Genomic DNA, 22,289 nt, shown 5'->3' on the forward strand with positions numbered 1-22,289 from the left:
TAAGGAAAATAATGCTTTCTTTTTTTCTCACTCCCTCATGCTGTCACTTGCTTTTGTGAGGGAGTTAAATAGAAAACGAGGGCAGGACTATCGACCTGTGAAACCATTCTGCTCTAGGCTCAAGGGTTGCAGCGCGAGCCAAGCAAAAAAGAAAGTTTTAATGGGCTGAAATTATTAAAGATTTACCGCTTAAAGAAGAAGAACTTTCCCGGGGGGATTAAATAAATAAATAATTAAATACAATCCGGCATTTAATGTTACGTTAAAAATTAGCAGGTGATTTATTCTCTCACGGGTACCTACATAGCTGATATGGATAAAAATAGCACTCCATCAGATCAGGTAAAGTATTTACAGTAATTGAGCCGACTCACTGAAGCAGCCTAATGCTTCTGGAGGTTATTGTTGTTCTGGATGCCTTTGAAGTAATCCGTTCTGAAACCTTTGTTTATCATCCCTCCAATAATAGTACGCATCCACACTGGTGGTAGTTCAGTAAACCAATACTGTGAACAGAAAATACACTTATTTTTAGTCGCATATTAAAAATTATCAAGTTATTATTCAAGTTTCCGCGAAACAGACAAATATTAAGTCCAGTCATTGTACTCCTGGCATCCAGTATATAAATAAAAAAATTGATTTAATTGAAATTAGTACAGAAATTTTAGTTTACCCATGTCCTACGTAACTGTAAACTAACTACGATTAATTTTATAAAACTGGAATCTAAAAATGGGTCAAATAAAACAAAAGAAAAAGATTCAGTCGGACACCCTTAAGCATTTTAGATGTGGGATAAAACAGTTATTTCCTCCTGGGTGTTGCTATTGTTAAATTAATTATTTACAGTTGTTATTTTCGAACAAATTCGATCAGTAAGAAGACGTGAGAATATAAAGCACTCTAGAGAAGTGGGAAAGTTAGGCAACCGTCTCGGCGGACGCGTTGCACGTGTTGCATAGCGATCGAAGCTGTAAATTCTCGTATTCGTCCAGCGTACCTGTATTCCGTGTGCCCAGTAGCCGGTGGTGCTTTCCACCTTTCCCAAGGTGCTGACTGCACTTTTGGCGTAGGTGTACGCGCTCGGCACGACTACGCTGTCCTCTTGCAATCTATGGCTGAAAGCGTTCATCTTCGTGTTGATGAACAGCGGCGACAAGTGCTGCACGGTGATTCCGCTGTTTTGGTACTCGTTGCGAAGGGCAGCAGAAAAACTCTTGACGAATACCTGAGGAGAAACCCATGAAAAAGGGATTGAAAAATTTTAACAATGTTGAAAGAAAAATCTACAAGCAGATTAAAATTAATCATATCAAGAAAAAAAATTTAAGGCCAAAAACTCATCATTTGAAAGTATCCTTGTTTAATTTTAAATACGAATCTCTTCACTGACGATTTCGAAAGGGTTTCAAACTGTTTTTTAACAGACAAAAGTCCAGAAATTGAAGAAAATCATCTTGTATCAAAGAGGAATTTGAGCCTCACCTTTGAAGCGGCGTAGATAGTCATGAAGGGCAGAGGTTGGCACTCGGAACCGGACGACACGTTAACAATGGCACCTTTTCCTCTCAATTTCATGCCTCTCAACACGATGCGGGTCATCATCACCGTCGCACCTATGTTGACGTTGATGATGGACCAAATCTGATCCGCGGGTACCTCGCCCACGTACATCGGATACGAGTATTGTGAGCCCACGTTGTTCACTGCGGACAAAACGGTCGTTTGTGCATATGAATATGCGATTGATTATAATCGGCTTGAATGAGAAATTGCTTGCATAGCAAATTAAGGAAATAATTTTCGTAATATTATTTTTAATTCTGGCTTCAAGTGTAATATTAAATCAACGATTCAATTACTTTTGCTTCATAGGAAAAATTACTAAAAATATAACGTTGTATTTCGTATCAAAATTTTAACCCGACGTCAACGGTTTTAACGATTTTTCCTCTCTTAATATACATAAAAAAATTGTTAAGTAAATTATCACTTAAATTCAGTGGGAGTTAAAAAAGAGCGATTCATGCAGTTAAGCACGCTTGGATGAATTGACCAAACACTCAGAAATAATTGCAATCATAATTTCCAGCCTGCTGGCTCGTCTGAGAATTTTTTTTGGCGTGAAATTCGCGATCACAACAAGTACGCGAGACCCGCGCGAGATCCACTTGAGTGCTCCCTCATCATTGCAGCGTGAAATCCCTGGTGATATAATTGTATGGCCACTGCGCTCTCGTCGTTAAAGCGTAGCTTTGCCACAGGAAAATCGTCGCGTAACAAGTGTGAAGGCCGCCACAATTCGGCGCGCCGCTATTCATTATCCACGCCATTGAGAGTTGACAATTGCTCAAATGCAATACAAGCGCAAGTCACGCTGTTTTCCATTAAATTTTGCTTTCGTTGGCAATGACTCGAATTTTTAGCACATGCCTATTGGCATTCAACGAAACAAATATTATATATACTGACCGAGAATTCCAATCGGGATGTCGGCCAGTTGCTGGTCGATGCTTTCGTAGATCGATTCGCCTTTGCTGAAGTCAGCCACGATGATGCGAACCAGGACGTTGTATTTTGTACCTGGAAAGAGAACAATTAATTTTTAATTAAATGACTTGCTGAACTGGAGATATAGAAAAGGAAAAAAACACTGTGGAGGATGGAATACTATTTTTATGTCTTGTCTTGGGTCCCAGCTACTTAAATTTAACTTGATTTAAATACAGCATAAAAAGTTTCCTGAAACATTGGTACGAAACCAATAATGTTTAAAAATTTTGGAACGCGCCACTTTTCACAAAGGTTTTCCGTGGGTTTGTCATTAATATTTCGTTTTTCCCGCAGATTATGGCGCATTCATAACTTTTCAAGAACTTCACCCCTTTTCACGCCCCTATTTGAAATATTCGAGAGCTCCATCCTCTTCCGAAGGATCACTATTAAGTGCGAGTACAGTTAACGCTTGTAATGAGATTTTTTAACTAAGAAAATATTTTACAAAATTGTAATCAAATGTTTACTTTTAAATTTGAATTGCCTATTGATTAAAAAATACATCTTGTGTATTTTGTGTTTGATTTTAGTATTGCATTTATTCAGTCAAATGACGTAAAATCAATCAATATTTAGCATCAAGGATGCTGAAGAGTTCAACTACGAGAAACTTTCCTCTCTTTTTGCTCTTTTCCCCTCGCTGCGCATTATCTAAAAGGACTTACAAGACGTTATCCACCGAGTTTCTAGATCAGAAAATGTGCTCCGGGCTCGAGTGTTCAATTTTGCAACTGTGGCCGAGATCTCCACATTATTCCCTTTGTATCGTTTCTTCTCTTTACATTCTAAGTTAGTCGCGTACTACATTTGATCTCAATCAAAGATTATTTTCTGTTCACCACCGAAGGAGACACGTGCCGATAAAATACTCGTGTTTTAAGAAACTTTCTGCTTTCCCGGCTTAAAAATAGCAAACTTTACGATAAGGCTTCCTCGAATTTCAATTAACCCCGCTGCAGGTTGGCGAAGAAAATGTTTGCCGTAGCCATCTAACGCTCGCGCAGTTTAGTTTCCGTATAGTTTCCATCATGTTTTCGTAGAGACAAAAGGCTTTGTGCAACTTGAAAGAAGTCCCGCCGATGCAGCTCGCGCGTCATTTGCATAAGATAATATGAACAGGAATAGAGGTGACGCTCATACATACAAAGAGATGAGGCTCAATGCCATTCGAGAAAAAGAGAACGCTTGTCATCTCACTTTGCCTATTGATGCTGAGGTCAACCGCTCACTCGCGCCCCGGCAAAGCATAAAGTCACTGTTGTATAGGCAAAAAGCGTTAATCATGCCGCTGCGAATATTTGATTTGCACACTTGTTGAATAATACGTTTTTTTACTAGCACTCTTGTGCGCGGAATGATTTTCCGAAGACTCACCCAGCTGCGCGGCCACTGCCGTCAACTTCTCCAGATTTCGGCTCACAAGGACTAGATTCAGGCCTCGCTTGGCCAATTCCTCGGCGTACGCCCGGCCGATTCCGTCTGTCGAGCCAGTCACAACTAGAATCAAAGGGAAATGTCGAATTAATACTGTGCAGGAGGCTAAAAAATCAATGCAATCAACTTTAAAGAGGGGATTTTGTGGGTAAAGTTATATAATATTTTCTTCGCACAGAAACTTGCAAAATATCATTTTTGCTTGCGGATTGCACACTACTCCAGTAGACAAGCTTTTATGGTATTCAAACTAACACACATAAACATTATAATACACATGCGAAGTTAAAGACAAATAAGATAAGATCCCCATACTAGCAACACAAAGCATTTGTATCTAATGAAAGTATCATGGTAATTTCATTGCTATTCTTTATTTTTCCCTTCAGTCCGTCTCTTTTCCCATAAAGACTGGTATTTTTAGCCTACGTCTCTCTGACTCTTTAAATAACCGAAATCCGTATAGGCCTTTAACAATCAGAAGTATCGGAAATAGCGACGCACAAACCATCCCTATTTTAAGCCTTTAGAGTCTGTGAGAGCGTCACAATGGAGCCGCTGGTGCAGAAACGGCACAACAAAAAAGCCATGCGACGAAAAGTGAAGCAAGCGAGCGAAGCCTTGGGCGCGGCGAACGAAATTTGCAAAATGGCGCGCGAGAGGGCGAAAAGCTATCAGTTTCGTCGGAACGAATTCTCGCTCTGTGAAATTTTGCGTGCGTGTTGGGCCAGAATAAACGAAAGCTGGGCTTGTTTGTCGACGCGAGTTTGATTTGACAGCTGACAAAAATGTGTTCGCTTCCCTTCGCGGCTTTTGAAGCTCGTAATTGCTTTCATGTTCGACGCAAATTTACCGAAATTTACTTTCAGCGCTTTCAGCCAAATTAATTGTACATTTAATAATATAATTATGAAACATATTAAATAGCCATCACATCAATGAAACTCTACCAAAAGTTGGTGCAATTTAATGTAGGTTGGATAGTAATTAAATAAAAGGGCACTCTATTGAACAGCAGAGTGCTTTAATTTTAACAAAATGTTCGATATACCAGAACAATAAATGTTTCTATATAAATTTTCCTGGACACTTGAAATACGTTTTTTTAAATTCGGATTTTAATGGAACAAGGTGATTTTATATCATTAATCAAGCAGTGGCAAAAATATTATCGATTGATTAAAAGTTCGTGGTGATTAATGGAATAGCTTTGATCATTCCATTATTGGCATTCCAATTTTAAATTAAATATTATCCAAAAGCATAATTCAGGCGCAGCATCACCGCAATATTAATTGGAACGCTCCATCCCCTTTCTCCCAAATTGCGTTTCTGCATGCGAAAGGTCAAACAAGCATGCTCCACGGCCAATATTGGATTTCACCACGAGAGCAAAATCATAGCGAACCTCACCCCGGTGCGACTGTGAAATGGATTTCCTTTGTAATCCACTGTATGCACTGTCACATAACATGGAATAAAGCAATAATATTTTGATTGCAACTGATGTGATCTGTGTAATGAATATTTCACAGGTATAATAGTATTGACTCAAATTATACATTTAATTATTCATGAACTGCATTTATGGAGTGCAAAATTTATTTGCTTTACGCTCCCCTTACGTTGGTATAATAAAATGGATATATTTGATTTTGAAAGAGTACGTTTATTTTTGTTTCGTGTTTACAAAATAATTTCCAACTCTGTTTTTGGACATAAATGCCCAAAATATTAGAGTAAGTCCAACATAATTGTTAAATAAAAATTTTGTGTTTCTTAAAAAAATAATTATATAATTATCAAGTTCTTATACTGTGTGTATTAAGTTGGAATAATATTATTTATCTGGAATGAAAACGCCTCTATTTTGTTTTTCTAATGTTATTGATTTCAATGCTTGATTCTCTTGTTTCACAGCACCTTTTCACAAATGCTATTCATTGTGCACCAGTGAGGAATTTTCATAAAGACATACACAGAATTTTCCTTCCAGTTTTTTGGTGTTATTTTAAAATCGAATTGCCATGGGTTCAAGTGGGCAGTGGATAATTGGGCTAACGATTTCTTTTTCAAGTGGGAATATTGTTGCAAGGATTGTGAGTGGTGGGGTTGCATGGAATTTTGTAACCCATACATAAGTTATGCTCTAATCAATATTTGTTTTAGGACGTGCGAGATAATTTTCGTCTTTAAATTTTCCCCTGTGATTTAATTTATCTTGATCAAGGAAGGTTCTTTCCAATTAGTCACAGTCACATCTCTAAAAATTAATATTTAAAAGTTTTAAATGTTAAAAAAATGTAAAAATAAAATGGAAGTTTTTATCTTTATTCAGATTTTTCGAGAATACTAAGAAATCTGCTTACAATTTTTATAATCTTGGAGCTCAGACAAATTAACACCATTTTAACAGCAAAAACCAAGCGAAGTTCATAATTCACAAATCATCTTACTTCTTGCGTAACTATCTTTCAGCGCCTCTTCTAAGAAAATTAAACTCTTTCCTTTTCATTGTTCTATGGAATACATATTAATGATTCCGCATAGTTGTTTCAAGGCTGCGAAAAACATATTTTTTCATCTGCAGTGCAAATTTCCGCTAACAATGTTGCAATAATTAAAGTTCCATCATGTCAGGGCTCGTCGCGTTAATGAATTTCCATCTGTGCGCGCGGCCTTCTTTCTGATATCTTGAAAACAAAGTCCTTGCGTAAAGCACTACCATCTTGGGTGTATCTATTGTATACATTTAAACTCAGCCTCTCTGCGTCTAAAAGCCGTGTATATCAAATTAAGCAGCTTCTATTGCATCTTTTATCAGTCACGCAAGGCGCGCACGCTTTTGCTCACACAATACGCGCGTCGTTTATGAAAGAGCAAGTCCCATTATAAATTATGATTTTGTTTAATTACGCGTGCAATTTCGGAGTAGGAAAGAAAGCGCGCTATTATGAAATAACTCTTTTCGAAAACAACAGAAAAGGTTATACAGTGCCAAGGTGCTGGCGTGCGCGATTTGGGAAACGCGATAGGAAGCGAGCACCATTTGTGACCTTAAGCACCTGGGCAAAGCGGGAAATGAATTTCTGCACGTGCGTTCGGATTTTCAATCATGCTAATTCTCGCATTCAGTCCTTCCCTTCGACAATCGGCATTAATGGCTTATCTTGTTTCGCGGAATGGAACGCAGGTGACTGTTATAGAAGGAAAACAAAATTATATTGGGTATTTTGATATGCAAGCATCTCTGCGAAGTGTTATTTTGAGCTCTGTTTATTTCCACAGTTATTTCCTACTCTGATTTAGTCGATCTCTATAGCATTAGTTACCCTGGGCGATAAATATGGCAAAATTCGCAGAAGGGAAAAATGATAAGGAATATTTCTGTTTCAAAACGGATTATGACAACTCAGAACTCACACTGTACTCGATTCGACGTGAATAATCTATGGAGAACATCAGCGTTATCAAAACATATACTTTAAATATATATTTTTAATTTTACTTCATACTACATCCAATTTAATTCTTAAAAAATCAGTAAATTTTATTCTTGGCTGAAAAATTATTTAAAAAAAGAACCAAGGTTTGAGATGTAGCTAATGTCTAATGACATTGATTTAAAGCTATGCTGAAGCGAGACATTTAAAATACTTGTCACATATATTTTAATCAATTTTGAACGATTAAAGGCCGTGCAACTTGGACGACCCTCATTAGTATAATCAAATTAAGAGTTTCATCTGTTTAAATGCTTCTTCTAACCGTCTCAACTCATCCCATTGAACAATTCAAACAATCAAATATCATAAAAACATTTTTTTGTAATTAAAATTAAAAGATTTTTTCATTTAACTTCTCTGAACGTTAATGCATAATTGGTGCAATGGTCTCTCTCTCTCTCTCTCTCTCTCTCTCTCTCTCTCTCTCTCTCTCTCTCTCTCTCTCGCGTGCTTCATTCTGAGTTTAGTTTAATTTTCTAAATGCATCTCCACCCTTTTAATTTTAGTATAAATATATGATGAAATAGGCCTTGTGATTAAAATTTTAATTAATTTCTAAACGCTAGAGCGCAAGTTTAGTGCGGTGGAATAAAGAAAAATATTATACTTTAGAAGAAAACGGGGGATCACCGTCAATGGCCCAAATTTATTTGGCCCAGTAAATCAACTCGACCAGAATGCCACCGAGTGAATATTCTCGAATGAATGACCTCGAAAGGAATTTGCCTGAACGATACCCAAATAATAATCGGAACTTCTAACAAAATCGGAAATCGCCCAAACGGTGGTCTTGGGAATTTCCTCGAGCAGATAAAGGCGAGTGGCAATTTTTCGATAAACCTCATTACGTAACACTTTGGATCGTAAATAACTATTTTTCGCGCATTTAACGACAAATTTTAACAATGCAACTCTGTTAGCAGTTCAAACAAAATTAGCAAACAGAACCAACTACCAATTTGGACAGGATCGTGATGAATAACAGTGTGGGGCAACGCGATATCCCGCGCTCTTTGTTCTGCGCCCGCGTCAATCAAACGCACGTGAAGCCTATGTTTGCTCTGCGCCGTGCATAAATACGCCTGAACTCTGAACGCACTCACGCACGCACTGGCCGATTGAACGAGTAGGCCGGCCTAATGTCCCCTAATGTAGATCAATCAAGTAGTGCTGTGTGTGTGTGTGTTTGTGTGTGCAAGAGGGCAATGCCGGCCAATATGGACCAAGCGCCGGCCTGAATCGTTTCGAACGCACCGACCCAGCCGACTTGCAATCACAGCCTCTTGTACCTTTTTCCTCATGACTTCCTGCTCGTTCGCCATAGAAATTGTTTGTACATACTTGAGGAGCTACAGCCTTGAGATTGTTTAAAGGAATCGGTGAATTTGCACTTTTGGTGTCATTTTGCGCGTTATTCAAGCGCAATACTCGTTCTCTCTTTGTTTTGCAACGGAGCAAGTAGTGCCTCCATTAAGCACAAGAATGAAACGGCACTTTCGATTGTTCTATTTGCACACTATGCAATCACTTTAAACTATATGACGCAACAACTTTTTATTTTAATTGCCAATTACGACAGTAATGAACCTCTCTATACTTTGAATTTTAAAATAAAGGATTGTCAAAATCGTAATTTGTTTTGAAAGAAAACTGAATCTGTTGAATTATAGTGTGCCAGCTTGTATTTTGCCTTAACGAAATTTATGTATATATGTTTTTAAGATGAAATCTGAAAGTTTCCTCGTTGCTTTTTACATTTTGTTGTCGTATGATGAGTATAATTTTCTCTACCTCTTTTAACTTTGATGTTTATTATATCTTTTCATCATCTTTTCAAAGAAGAGTAACTGCTCTTGCAAAAACGTCCAAAGCAACAAAAAAAACACGATTAAAGAGGGCTACCGTTGCCACCGCATCAAAGTTTTAGATTTTTAACCAAGACGCGTGATTAGTGTCCAGCTTTATATCTTTGTGAGATTGTTTTGCATTTTTCATCGCTAAAAAAACTCCCTAGCAGTCAAACCACAAAATTCTGAAAAAAAAAATAGAAAGAGCAAAATAACCTTGCATGATGTGGCTTGAAAATCTTTCAGATATCTCAGACCTGCAATTTGCTATAAACTTGCAATGCAAATGCAGGCCATAATTTTCCAACTGGATAAAAAGGATCATAGAAGCAATCTTGTGTTCACATTTTTCATCATATTGAAAGCAATAAACTATGTTGCAAGTGGTTATTTTCCTAACAGTGTTGTTCGTTAATTTAACACTAGAAAAATGCGATCATTGGAAAATTCCCCTTCAAACTGGTTTGCTTATTAATACAATCTAAATACGCAGAGCGCACAAAATATAGCCTGTTGTGTAAATGCCGTACGCTCCGACAGCCAACTGAGTAATGCAAATGCACTAAGAGACATTTATTTTATGTTTCTGGTTCAGCTGCTGCAAACGGCGGTTAGTATCGAACGCATTGCCAGCGCGTCTCCAGTATAATTACGCCGGGGAATATGATCACGTGAGGTTGAGTAATTCTAATTGCAATTAACCCGTCGTGCTGCACTACCGGGAAAACCTGTGCACACGGCTTTTTCTCGCTTTTTATTAAAAATAGAATTGATGATGGACACTACTTTGTGAGACTCAAGGTTGAGAGGAGAACATTTTATACACTCATAGAGCAATTTGCAAATCATCTACGTGCGCGGCTATGAACATTTTTTCTCTTGAGTTTTCTTAGGATAAAATTGCAGGGGGGAAGAACGAATCTTTCTCTGATTTTAAAAGACTTTTTATTTCCATCTGTCAGGTGTATTTTATGAGCAGAGTAGGGACGAGAATTTAATCAAGGACATTTCAAATAATTTGGACGATGAAGCACCATAAACCATAATTATTAAAATGACACTAAAATGCTGCAAGGAATTTTCCATCCTCCAAGCAAACAGAGTTTAGAAATGGAAATTTCCAGAAACAAAAATACACTTCTTGAATTTAAGAGAGAATGATTTGATAGGAGGCCGTGGGATGTTCCCTCAATAACCATTTTCCTGCGTGGGACTCGGCGTACATATTTCTCTTGGAATGTTATTGGCAGTGCCACGGAGAAATCAGAAACGATTCTCTGTACGAAAATTCCAGGCTAACGGAGGAGAAGCAATATTATATCCCGGGTCCCGCTCTCGCGTGCGGTGCCTCCGGCGAAAGTGAAAATCTTTGGCAATGATACGGGATGCGAACAATAGGATCCACTCGCGCGTTGGCTCCGCTCTGCAGAGGTGATTCCGAGTTTGAACACGTTAGATTATAATGCCCTATATTACACATACCTGATGCTTCATTACTGCCCAGAGACTTTCGCAATTCCAATGGCGAGTGGCGAGCAAAGTCTACTGTTAGGAAAGCTTTCTGGCACAGCTCATATGCACACTCTCGATGTTGGATAACAGAGATAATGTTTTTTACAGTTTAGATAACCAGGCAAAATGAAATGAATTGAATACAATCTTTGAAATTAAATTAGAAGAGTTATAAAGATCAAAATCTCCATTACATATTTTTTATGTTTTTATGGCAGACCGTTGATTTAAAGAGAGAGAAATTTGATTCAGGTCTGGTTTTAATGGTCTTTATGGCCAAATCAGCATCAGTACAAGAATGTGCCTATTTTTCCCCCATCTAGAAAACAAAAACTGGAGTGAATTTAGGTAAACCCCGCCATGTGTTTCTCAATTCATGATCATTTGTTAAAAATGGAACTTAGTTGAGTCAGATTGTATGGATTATAGAAGGAATGGGAGATCTTGTAATTATAACGTTTTCTTCTCGTTTATCACGCTGTCTCGTTTAAATAATTTAAGAGTTGCTTAAAAAAATATAAACCTTGGCGAGAGTTTTTAATTTTAATTGCTTGATAAGTATTTGTCTCTTGGTTTCGTTTTCATACTTTCAACGCTTTGATCTCTCATTCAGTTCCAATTTGTCGCCGTTCTGCTCAAACTAATGATTCCTAGAATTGTTTATTCAATCAATCGTAATGGCCGAAAGGCAACATCAAACAAACCTTGCAATCGAATTAGTGCTGAAATCAAACGTCATAAAGTTTTCTTTGTGATACAATCTTTGTGTGTAATAATAAAGCTAAAAAAACTGTGCAATCATTCAGGGAACCGCAGTGTTTTGGTACAGATGCGTTTCTGCGGTTTGTGCGTGCAAAATTAGCTAATATATACATTCACGCATGGCCGAGAAATTTCTCAAAAGCAATTTCCACGCACCCACGAGAAACCTATTTTTAGCTTGAAATCATCGGCCCTTGGCCGCGAGGTTCACTCAAATGGAACGAGATTATGGGAGAAATTCAACCTTAGCGGCAGTTTAATGCGAAATGACAAAAATTTCCCTTGTTAATATGATATTTTTTGGTTTCACCAAGGTTAAAAAGCATAGCGAGCGCTCTTTGGTTACAAAATAAACATTCACATCGCGACTTATTGACTACATTATTAGTGATGAATATTTTCCAGAAAAATCAAAATATTTTTTTGTTGTTCTCAAATAAAGCATAGTATGCGTAATAACATAATGGCTTTACAGCTATTAATTAAATACAAATTAAGGAATGCAGGGAGAAAGTAGGGAAGGCCGTGATTAAGGTTCCAATTAAGTGAGTTATTAGTAGTGAGATGCATAAAAATATTTTGTAAACAATAAAAAGATTAAGCCGTAAATGAATTTTCTTAATCAAAAACTATCTCGCCCGTTGCACTTTTGGCCATGAGGAAATGCCACGTTTCCTCTAAAATCATTAACAATATTTTTTTCTTTTTTCCCCGAATCAGAAAGTATCAAGGCTTTCGAAACCCAATCCATAATTAATTTTTTGATTATGTGCGGTTGCAAATGGGATGCAGGCGAGAGTGCAAATAATTCCAGAATGGGTGTGCGTGTGTGTGTGTGCTTATGTGCGTTACGTAAGCGGTGCATAGCAGTATTATTATTTGTATGTGTGCTGAGTGAGCAGCTTTCTCTTCTCGCGCGCTTCCAGTGAGCATACATTGCCGGGACCATCTTGCAACGAGGCCGCCGTGAGTGGAGTGCGCTCTGTGCAGATTGGATTGAGGAATTAATTTTCGCAATGGCAATCCATCTTGCACCCTCGGCCCTTTTTATAAACATTTCATTTAGCTCTTCTTGAGTAAAAAAGCTTAGATTTTTTGATTCAGAGTGCTGTGGACGCACCTAGCCGCTCGGAGGAGGTCCGCAATCACAAACAGCTTCAAAGACGTTTGTTTAATTGCGGAGAAAATGTTTGAAGGCTGTAGAAATATTTGGATGGTCCTTTTGCGACACAATGGGTGCGCCAGGATAAATTTCTTTCAGCTTTAGGCAAGAGTAGATCAAAAATGCAACCGCCGTAAACAGCAGGAAATGCGTTGGCCACGCATCTGGGACAGAAAACAGAAGCCAAGGCTCTAATTAACGAATTTTATGGGAATTTGTTTTGTAGGTGTGTGTTATCTAAATGATGATCTTAATGATGATTTAAGGTATCAGGTCGTGTAACTAACCCTGAAATTGAGGTAATTTTGCAAAAAAAAAACAAGGCATGGACGTTGAACGTGGTGAAATTAAGACAGCTGCGTGATTTACTTTATTATGATTGTCAGCGAAGATCCATCGGTCAAGGTCGGAGTAAAATTGGTTTTAATTTGAATTATATACATATACTTTAATTCAAATAAAAAATCTTTTGTTGGTTAAACGGACAACTTTTGTCGTAAACATTGAATATTTTAAGTTTATGAACAATTTCTGAAAATCTCAGTGCAGTTGGCCACCGCTCTGTATTATAAGAAAATCGTGACGTCATCATTGGAAGGGTTGATAAAGATTAGAATATGTCTGAATTGTTTGTTCGGATTTTGGGGGGTCTTTTAAGACGATAGCGTGTTATTTAATTTTAACCTTTCAAAATTTCAATAATAGCCATCCAACCCGAATTATTTCTCCTTTGCGTATAACCATTTGTTATTTTTAATATCATAAAGAAATGTTGTCCTTCTAACTTTTTATTCTGTCTGCTTTAATTCACATTTTCCACGTTCTGTTAAATATGATCGGCTTGCAAGCCGTGGAATCCAGCACAACAAATAACGCCTCTGTACTCGTGTGCAACAATACTATCCGGAATAATAGGAAACTTTGCAATTGATATAAATTCTCTTAAAGTGGAATGATGCAGGGCAACAATTGAAAATTATTTGAATTGTTGGATGCCATAAACAATTGATCGATAAACAATTTATTCAATAATTTGCTACAGTAAAAAAGGACCTTCCTATAATAAAAATTCAAATATTTCCAACTTTCTCCAAAATTTACAATGCTTGAACATATTTTCTTGGCATATTTCGATTCCTCTCGTCGACATCTGTCCAACGGTGTATGTCACTTATTGGCGAAACTCTTGGTTTTGAAATTAAATCGGGTTTCAAGTAAGGAGACAGCCATTACCATTTGAAAAGCACTGTAACTTTCCAGCCAATTTTCTCAAAAAATTACAGCGCTCCTTAGGTCAATTTAGGCTTTAACTGAATCCTAAGGGATGAGTATATGCATTGGCAGCAAGCATTTTCCAGGATTTTGCAGTATCATTCCTCTTTAATAATCAGCTTTTTAAATCTTAAAGCCCCCCCTGAAAATTCCAAATTTATTTTAATTAAAAACGTATGTTCCTAAAATTTGTTTTAATTGTACAGCAGTCATTCTACATAGTGCTTTATTAGCATTTATATTTGGACGAGTTTCGTGGAACAAATAATGATGTTTCTACACAGTTAACCACTTTATTAAATTAGAAAAATTATGCTGCTCACGCTTAATGACCATAATATTCGCTAGCCCAATTAATTTGCCCGACAGTTTTAGCGCTAACAGGCAATAATATGCCGCATTCATTTTTTACATTCATATAGTAGCGTGAGATAATTTGATGTGTGGATTAGCTCGCCTCGTGACGCTCCTCGAAAAAACTGGTTCTTCCGTATCGCAAAACAAACCTCGGTCTACCTCAACACCAACTCGGTTATTTCACACACGCGGCTTCCATTCAACAAAACGCCAAGCACGAAGAGGCGTCCGAGTAATGATCCACGCATCGTAAAATTTTAGCCGAAAGCAATAACATAATCAGACTGCGTTACTTCAAAATGAATGAAAATCGGTTTTCACGCTTTGATCACCGCACTCGGTACTTAATATCTGTAATAATAACCAGCCGCAGTGATAATCAAACTGCACGTCCTACGCGCTGCTCTAACGGCAGAGGTGACACGAATATTATAATGTGGCTGAATGTGCACCATGGTAACTGGACTGAATGCAGCCGGTGCTGATGACGAAAATGAAAAGTGCAAGTCGGTCTCGTTTGTCCTGCTGACCTAGTAAGTAATTCTCTCCGCGCGAGCTGTATTGTGCAGCTTCAAAGAGCCGGTCACGCCTGAGTTGCACTGACTGTGAGCACCGTGTACCATCGAGATAGAGCGCTCGCTTGCAATTGCATGTGCTGGTGCAGGTCGTGCATTACTATGCTAATGGTGAATGCAATCTCACTGAACTCGCAGAAAGCAATTTACAAGAGCCTTTTTCAGGTTTGCAAAAACAATTTTTATTTCAGGAAGCATTAATTCTAATTTAAATAATTTGATGAGGACCTTTTGCGTAGTTTTTTAATTGCTTATGGCAGAATATGGTTTGTAAACATGAATTAATATTAAACATTTAAAAATGCATTTTTAAAGAATGCAAGAATTGCTGACAAAATTAACAGTATTGCCTTGACAAGTGCATTAAATTCTGCTGAAACCTTGGCGTGTAAGACCAAAAATGGTTGTGAAATTCGATGGATTTTTTTAGATTGCACAACGGAGCTTTTGAGTTTATGATAAATGAGTCGAAGAGCATAATTATGCTCTATTCTTAATTCGTGGCCCTAGAGTCAAAATCCATTTTAATTGTTTCGCAATGCTCCACAGGTCACAGTTAATTTAGATAGAAGTGACTGATTGTCTGTTGTCAAGATATCGACGCGTAAAATGGCATTTTGATTGAAGCGCTATTATAGTGCAGGTTTCGCAATAAAGGTTGCAGCCGCTCTCTCTTTGATCGTGATTCGCGCTCCTGCTCTCAAAAAGATTAAATTTTATTTAACATTAGTAATGTTCTACAAGGAAGCAAAATCTTTTCTCAAAAATTAGAATCATTTGAACGGAATTTAAAACCAGATCGTTAGTGAAAACCCGGATCAATTTCTTTTAAATGGGCCATTTCTTCTTCTTTTTATTTTGAATTTATTTAAAATACTTTCGAATTTTGCTGATTGCGGATCAGAGCCAAGTCAAGATTGCTCAAACACGCACAAAATGTTTCCAAGACTCATTTAAACGCAAATAAGTTTTGCCCGAAGAAGCGCTGGAACATTTAAAAACAACTCCATTTACGTGCAGCAATACCGTTTCTCTCTCTTATATCATTGAAAGCAAGTTTCACCACTAGGTAGTGAGTCACTTCGGCATCAGCAGCACATAAATTTTTCGCTATTATTGCCCAATGAAGCTATAGCAGTTTAGAAGAATTAGAGGTACGAGACTGTTCGTCTTGGGTTTTCGGCGTAATTGTTCCTTCTCTCCCGTCAGGCGCACTTCGTTAAAACGGATTCTATATACATAGGCCAGTGCAGAGGAGAGAGTTTCGGTTGCAATACTCTTGTAGAAAATAGTTAGCAAGAAAAGAGTTGTGTCAGCGGTGCGCACGATTCTTGGTCCTTGAAGAAGTTTTTTTCCGTCTAATATTGTTTCACTCGCGGACAATTAAAACTGAGGAATTCTCCTCAGGATTGCGGGATTGCGTGAGACGGAGGTCACAAACATTTTTTCAGGCTCATAAAGTAGGAAAATTGCTCCTGTGCAAATACGGAGTCAACTGCAGGAAACAACGTGATAAAATGTTTTATTTATATAAATGGCGCTATTATACCTCATATGGCTGCAAATGGCCTGCATTTCGTTGAAAGTAAAAGGTTCGCTTTTGATATTAAATACCATTTTAGGAAGAATTTTTCTTTCTGTTTTTGGCATATTTGAAACATTTTTCAAGGTACCGTCAAGTTAATTAGTTTCAATATAAGAAAAAAAATCGATCGGAAATCAACTCAGACTAGTAATGAAAACTGTCTCTCCCTTGCAAATGGCTTTCCGTTCATCGACCGCAAAGAGAAGCCTTTGAAGAGGAAAATGAAACGCACGCGTTTGAATTATTAAAAGGGTCGTTCTGATTCCAACAAAGGGGCGCCCGTGGAAAGAAATAATTTGCAGAGTGCCACGCACCACCCGCGGGCAGAAAAAAACCCGTTCAAAAGGGGAATTACGAAAAATGCTATAGAGAGTGAGCAAACAAAGAAAATAAAATTGTTGCCAGAATAAATGAGGAAATTTGTCACCAAAGGCGTTCTATTCAGAGGGCAAAAAGTCATTATTCGTGTCGTAATTTATTTGATATCAATATATTGCATTCACGCAGCTTCGTGGTTAAAAGCGATTGTATTTTTGCACCAATTTGATCGCTGGATGGTATTTTTAGGACCTCTGTGGTTGCGTAAAAGCTGGCATTATTCAAAGTATAAATTTAATATTGGCCAATTAAGCCTTCTTTGATTTAATAAAGAGTGGCAGAAGTAATTAATTAACAGTAAGCAAAGACTATCTCAATAAATAAAATTTTAAATGGGTCACATTGAAATAAAAAAAAAATCCGCTTGAAAGCTGGAGCTTTTTAAGTAACTTTACTAATGTTTCTAGTGATCTAATTTTTAACTAACCAAGTGAGTTGCAGCAGAATTCCTTTCAGGAATTTTACTTTTCTTTATATTATTTTTATGGAGACTAATTTGGAATTATTTTCAGAATGGTCATGCAGTTGCCAAACTAAAACGAAATAACGACATTAAAGAATGTGATTTTCGGACTGTTAATTTTGGCGCCAAATAGTTACTTGTAGACGGTTTCTCATTCTACTTAGAATTTTTGAAACTGCGCGTATTATTGTAGGAAATATATTTTCTAAGCGGTTTAATTTTTCTTTTGGAATTTGTTTGAAAACTTCTAAAATAAATTGTGGTCAGCGGTTACATAAATTTATTGAAAAATTTTAACGTATCTGTTTTTATTAAATTTTATTTTTTCTCTCCAAAATATTAAAAATTTCTAACAATTTGGCTCTGAAGTAAGATTTTTTAACCAATACAGATGGGTTTGGCTCCAAATTGCAGGGCCCGTGTTTATTTGACAGCCCCGTCAGAAAAATATTCGACCGTCTAAAATTCGCTGGCCTTACAATAGTGTAAAAGAATTCAAATTAAAAATAATGGAAAAAATTAGAATTCTTCCTACCTGCCCAGGTTCCAAACTTTTCCTTCAGGTCGACCGATTTTTTGCACATGGCAGGCTCAAAGAAGAAGACCCTAAGCCCCGTGGCGAGGGTGGCGAGCAGCCCCAGTACGAAGGTGGCCACCACCAGCAGGCCGACGGTGGCGAGCGTCAAAAGCGCCGCGCTCAGCAGCATCCCGGCTGGATGTTTGTCGTCAAAAAGTGGCGCACTGCCAGGCAATCGAGAGAAAGAGTGAACTTGTTGCGTGTCTACCTATTGTGGTGCAGAGGAACGTTTGAGTGCACGAATGCCATAGTCGTCGGTGCAGACAAACCAAGTCAGTCCTACTCCCGCGGGTCTAGCTTTCTTCCTCCTCCCACGACGCTGGAGGGACGCGTCGCCGTCGCTGCTGCTGCTGCTGCTGCTACTGCTTCTGTGGACAATTAAGCGATGGAATGACGTGCCGCGGCGTGCTCTGTTCAACGTGCTAATGAAACAAATTAAGAGTGACGGTATTGCAAAAATGACAACACTCTAGGAGGGAGGTGAACACTTTGATTTCACCTCCGACGGGAAGGAATAATATAACGGTGGAAGAGCTTGTGCAGAATACGCTTTGCTTTAATGAGCGTGAAGTGTTAGCATTTAACTTTGCCAAATTTCATCAAAAGACACTTCATTTTTATACCATTAGTTTTTTGCATCTCTAAGCAATCTCAAAATTAATATGCACAAAGGACGAAAATAGCTTTTTGTGCCTCATGAGCTTGTAAAACCGCAGATGTTATAAAATAAAATAATATTGGTTTATTGTGCATGAAACACCAACTTTCAATTTATTTTGGGTTGTTTGAAACCCCCGATCAAATGTCTGTTTATATGACTCTAATTTAAAGACATGGTACCTTAGCTACACAATATGTATACCATCAGTTAATTTGAAAGACTATAGAAATTCTAAAAAACATAGCTGAATTTTTGCTGCTCAGTAAAATTTCAAAATTAAAACTTCCAATTGACTCCAATTTTTTAAATCTCAAATTTTTCCAAAAAAAGGTTATTCTGTCTGTTGATTATATTCATCCAAGTCACAAAAATACATTAATGGCACAAATATTTTAAGTTGAGAGCAAAATTCTTGATTTCTTCACAATTTAATTTTTCTCTGCCTTATATTCTATTTTTACTTAACAGCATATCTCGTCTGTGAATTTTTTCCAGTTTCCGTTTCTTGTTTCGTGACGCTACGTAATATTGGGCAACAGTTTTTCTACACAGAGATGTGTATTAAAATAACAAAAAGTGGCTGCAGCACAATCACATTTTACCGCAAATCTCATGTCACACAACGTATTTTTTTAGACACGACAGTATAAATAAACAAAAGCGTTTATAATTTTCCCGAATGTAAGTCTTATTTTGCAGTAAAATTGTCAGTTCAGTTCAAACACTTATCGCAAAACCAATTATTATCTCTATTTCAAGCCTCCAGTCTGTAACGCGTCTAAAAACGTTATTTCCATGAAAGCGCCGATTGCAGAAGCGCACTTTTGATTTTTCAAAAAGCTTTCATGCAGTTGACGTGTTTGTTTTAGTCTGAGAATCCGCTGGGCTCAGCAGCAAACTGTATTCTGCGCGAGAGTGCCCCACTTGACGTCGGCGGCTCGAACTTTGTCACGAGCGACGACTAGCTCGCCAGCAAAACTCACGCTCCTATATACACATATTATGTGACACAGCTGGTGAATAATTGGCGCCTGGATAATTGGGTCTCGGGCACTTCAGCCTGCCTGACTGACAATTAGTGGACATAAAATATCAAAAACAGCTGCAGCCGGCTCTACGACCGTCGACAAAACAATAAAAAAGCAATACAAAATAAATTTAGTATTTTTGTTCAGTAAATAAATCTAATGAGTTTACAAAAGTGCTAACGTTTTACAACAGGTGGGATTTAAATTTTTTATGATTTCCTTTTTAAATTTCTGATGGTTTATTTGTAAATTGTTAGCGACACGTTATTTATATATAAAAATCGATATAAATAACGAGAAAAATAATCCCACCCTGTTTTTAAAAAAAAAAATCGGCTAAGGTATCATGTTTTTAGGAAAATCCAATTAAAATGATGTTAATGAGACAGCATCGGGTGTTTCTATCGGCTTTAAAAGCTGATGGCACCAACATAAATCGAATTCAGAGACACAAAAAGCAGTTTGTCATAAATTCACAAAAAATCTATGAACTGTCACAGTTTTTCTTTCAAATTTTCTCAATTCTCCTCTGTTTAAGTTTAAATTATGCAACGTGGTGAGTGGACTACAAAGATAAAATTATAAACACAAGCGTTTTCGCAAATGAACTCCTGCCCGCAGCGGTAAAACGAAATGCATGAGAGAGCACGCGCCTAGAAAATTGTAAAAATATGCAAACCTAGCTCTTCCGGAAGCTGTTGAACGGAGAGAAATGTTATATCTGGCAACCTGCACTCGCCAGCACTGCAAATTTAATTTAATAAAGTGAAACGCGAGCAGGCAGCTCGCTATTCACTCGCACCACGTGTACTCGTTGTAAATATGCATATATAATGCGCCGCGCCGCGCCTCCCCCTCGCTCATTCTCATGCAAATTGAGAGCGCGCCTTATCAAATTGACCTCTAGCCTCGCAACTATATTCCCGCTTTGTGCGCTGACGGACGCGCTCATCCAAAACGTTTCTGCTCACTGGATATTCGATCAATTTTAAATTAGCCTGAAAATTCTCTGAATATTTCTATTTTATTTTCTACCTCATTAAACAATGTTTTGGATTGGAAGACTTATTTTTACGACTATGTATGCAATTGTTAGGAATTTTTGTATGATTTTGGCTCCATTGTGATGGTTGTTTAGATGGTTGGAGCCCATTTGAACGATTTTAGACTATATGTATTTTATCCATTTTTTTACCTTGTGATCTTTTCTCCAATAATATTGTGGGTGTGTCGTCCAGCGTAATCAAACGATCGAATTCCTTTGATTAGGTGGTTTATTTGAAGTTCATCATAAGTTAGTTAATTAGACTAAAATAGTACATTTACAACAATTATAATCATGCAATTATTAGCGTGTCAATAATGAACAATAAGTATCACAGTAAATATGGTCTTACCCTGGTAAAGTCCTTTCGGGTCTAACAATTACAAATCAGTAATTTTGCTTCTCGCTTGAGTGGCTCCTGGTCAGGAAGCGTGAATGTGTAACATGACCGGTTGAGAGCGAGGGTGAGCGGTCAGTAAGGAGTATTACACAGGGTAAAAGAGAAAAGCTTATCATATTAGTAATAGCGACATCTATAGGTCGAGATTTAAACATATTTAGTAGTTAGCGCCAGTGTGTGCTGGAACCGCTACAATACTAAATTTTTAAAATTTTCGTTGCATTTTTTTGTTTAAACTTGACATAACAAATTTGACTCAACGATTTGTTACCGATTGCAAATCCAACAAAAGAGATAAAATAAAACAACAAAAAATTGTTATTAGAAGACAAAAATAGTGTGAATATTGCATTAGAAACTAGAAACGGAACAAAATGGTCCAATCTATTTTTCAATTTCCTCTAGAATCAATTGGATTTGAAAATCAACTTTTTCATTTCTGGAAAACCCGCCTGAATGATTGAGGGCATTTCATGATCTTCTTCTTCATGTTTTAGGCAGTTTAAGTCATTTTGAAGTGATCAGGCTCAAAATTCTTATAATGGTGTCATTAACTGCTAATTAGGTGTCTTTAAGTAAATCAGACTCATAGAATAAGTTGACCTCTAATCTCTACTATTAGTACGATATTTTCTGTGGAATTTTAATTATATGTTCACGCAGAAACCAAAATATTGGGACATTCCTAGAGCAGACGTGAAGTCAAAGTGCACTTCACACTTGGATGGGATGAGCAATATTTGCTGAGCGCCGAAAAATAGCGTAGAAAATTTGTTTGCGTCAATAGAAAAGCTTTTAGCACCTCTATTGCATCACATTGGCTCTAACGTCTATGTCTGCTTTTTAATTTTTCCTCCAATAGCCTATAGCATACTAAAGCTGTGGAAAGTAAAACTTTGTCAATCGGCTGAAAACAGAATGCAACAGGTTTGTTGGTTGTATTTTTTTATTTCCTTTAAATATAATAATAATATATTTGGAAATGAAATGTGCAGGCAGTATTGTTATTCTGGGCATTTATGAATGGTTATTTAAAAGTAAATTTCAATGTGGACTGCTATTTTTTTTGCATAAATTAACTTGACTAAATTTCACAGTTAAATCATACTTTTAATTAATTGATGTACATCAAATTACATGCAATCCCATTGAAAATTTACTATATT

The 22,289-nt window shown here is 37.2% G+C and overlaps 2 protein-coding genes across 2 annotated transcripts in view; one reads left to right on the forward strand and one right to left on the reverse strand.

The window, feature by feature from the left end:
• Elk (Eag-like K[+] channel) overlaps positions 1-22,289 on the forward strand; it is a 55,214-nt gene that overhangs the window by 28,061 nt on the left and 4,864 nt on the right. The window lies entirely within an intron of this gene.
• LOC135947467 (inactive hydroxysteroid dehydrogenase-like protein 1) lies at positions 258-20,469 on the reverse strand. The gene is made up of 8 exons (XM_065496357.1): positions 20,358-20,469; positions 18,259-18,411; positions 17,948-18,197; positions 3,934-4,056; positions 2,476-2,586; positions 1,489-1,709; positions 1,004-1,231; positions 258-506 (listed from the first exon to the last, which is right to left on the reverse strand). The coding sequence occupies exons 3-8, from the start codon at positions 18,117-18,119 to the stop codon at positions 384-386; spliced, it is 978 nt and encodes a 325-aa protein (XP_065352429.1). The 5' UTR covers positions 18,120-18,197; positions 18,259-18,411; positions 20,358-20,469; the 3' UTR covers positions 258-383.

The sequence above is a fragment of the Cloeon dipterum genome, chromosome X (assembly GCF_949628265.1).
Source record: "Cloeon dipterum chromosome X, ieCloDipt1.1, whole genome shotgun sequence".
Lineage (NCBI taxonomy): Eukaryota > Metazoa > Arthropoda > Insecta > Ephemeroptera > Baetidae > Cloeon > Cloeon dipterum.

Bases quoted from the DNA above. Each gene is read 5' to 3' on its own strand.
- LOC135947467 (XM_065496357.1), bottom strand. From the start codon at position 18,119: ATGCTGCTGAGCGCGGCGCTTTTGACGCTCGCCACCGTCGGCCTGCTG. The intron at 1,710-2,475 runs GTCAGTATATAT...TTTTGTCCGCAG, and splicing joins CATCCCGATTGGAATTCTCG to TGAACAACGTGGGCTCACAA. The intron at 1,232-1,488 runs GTGAGGCTCAAA...GTTTCTCCTCAG, and splicing joins CTATCTACGCCGCTTCAAAG to GTATTCGTCAAGAGTTTTTC.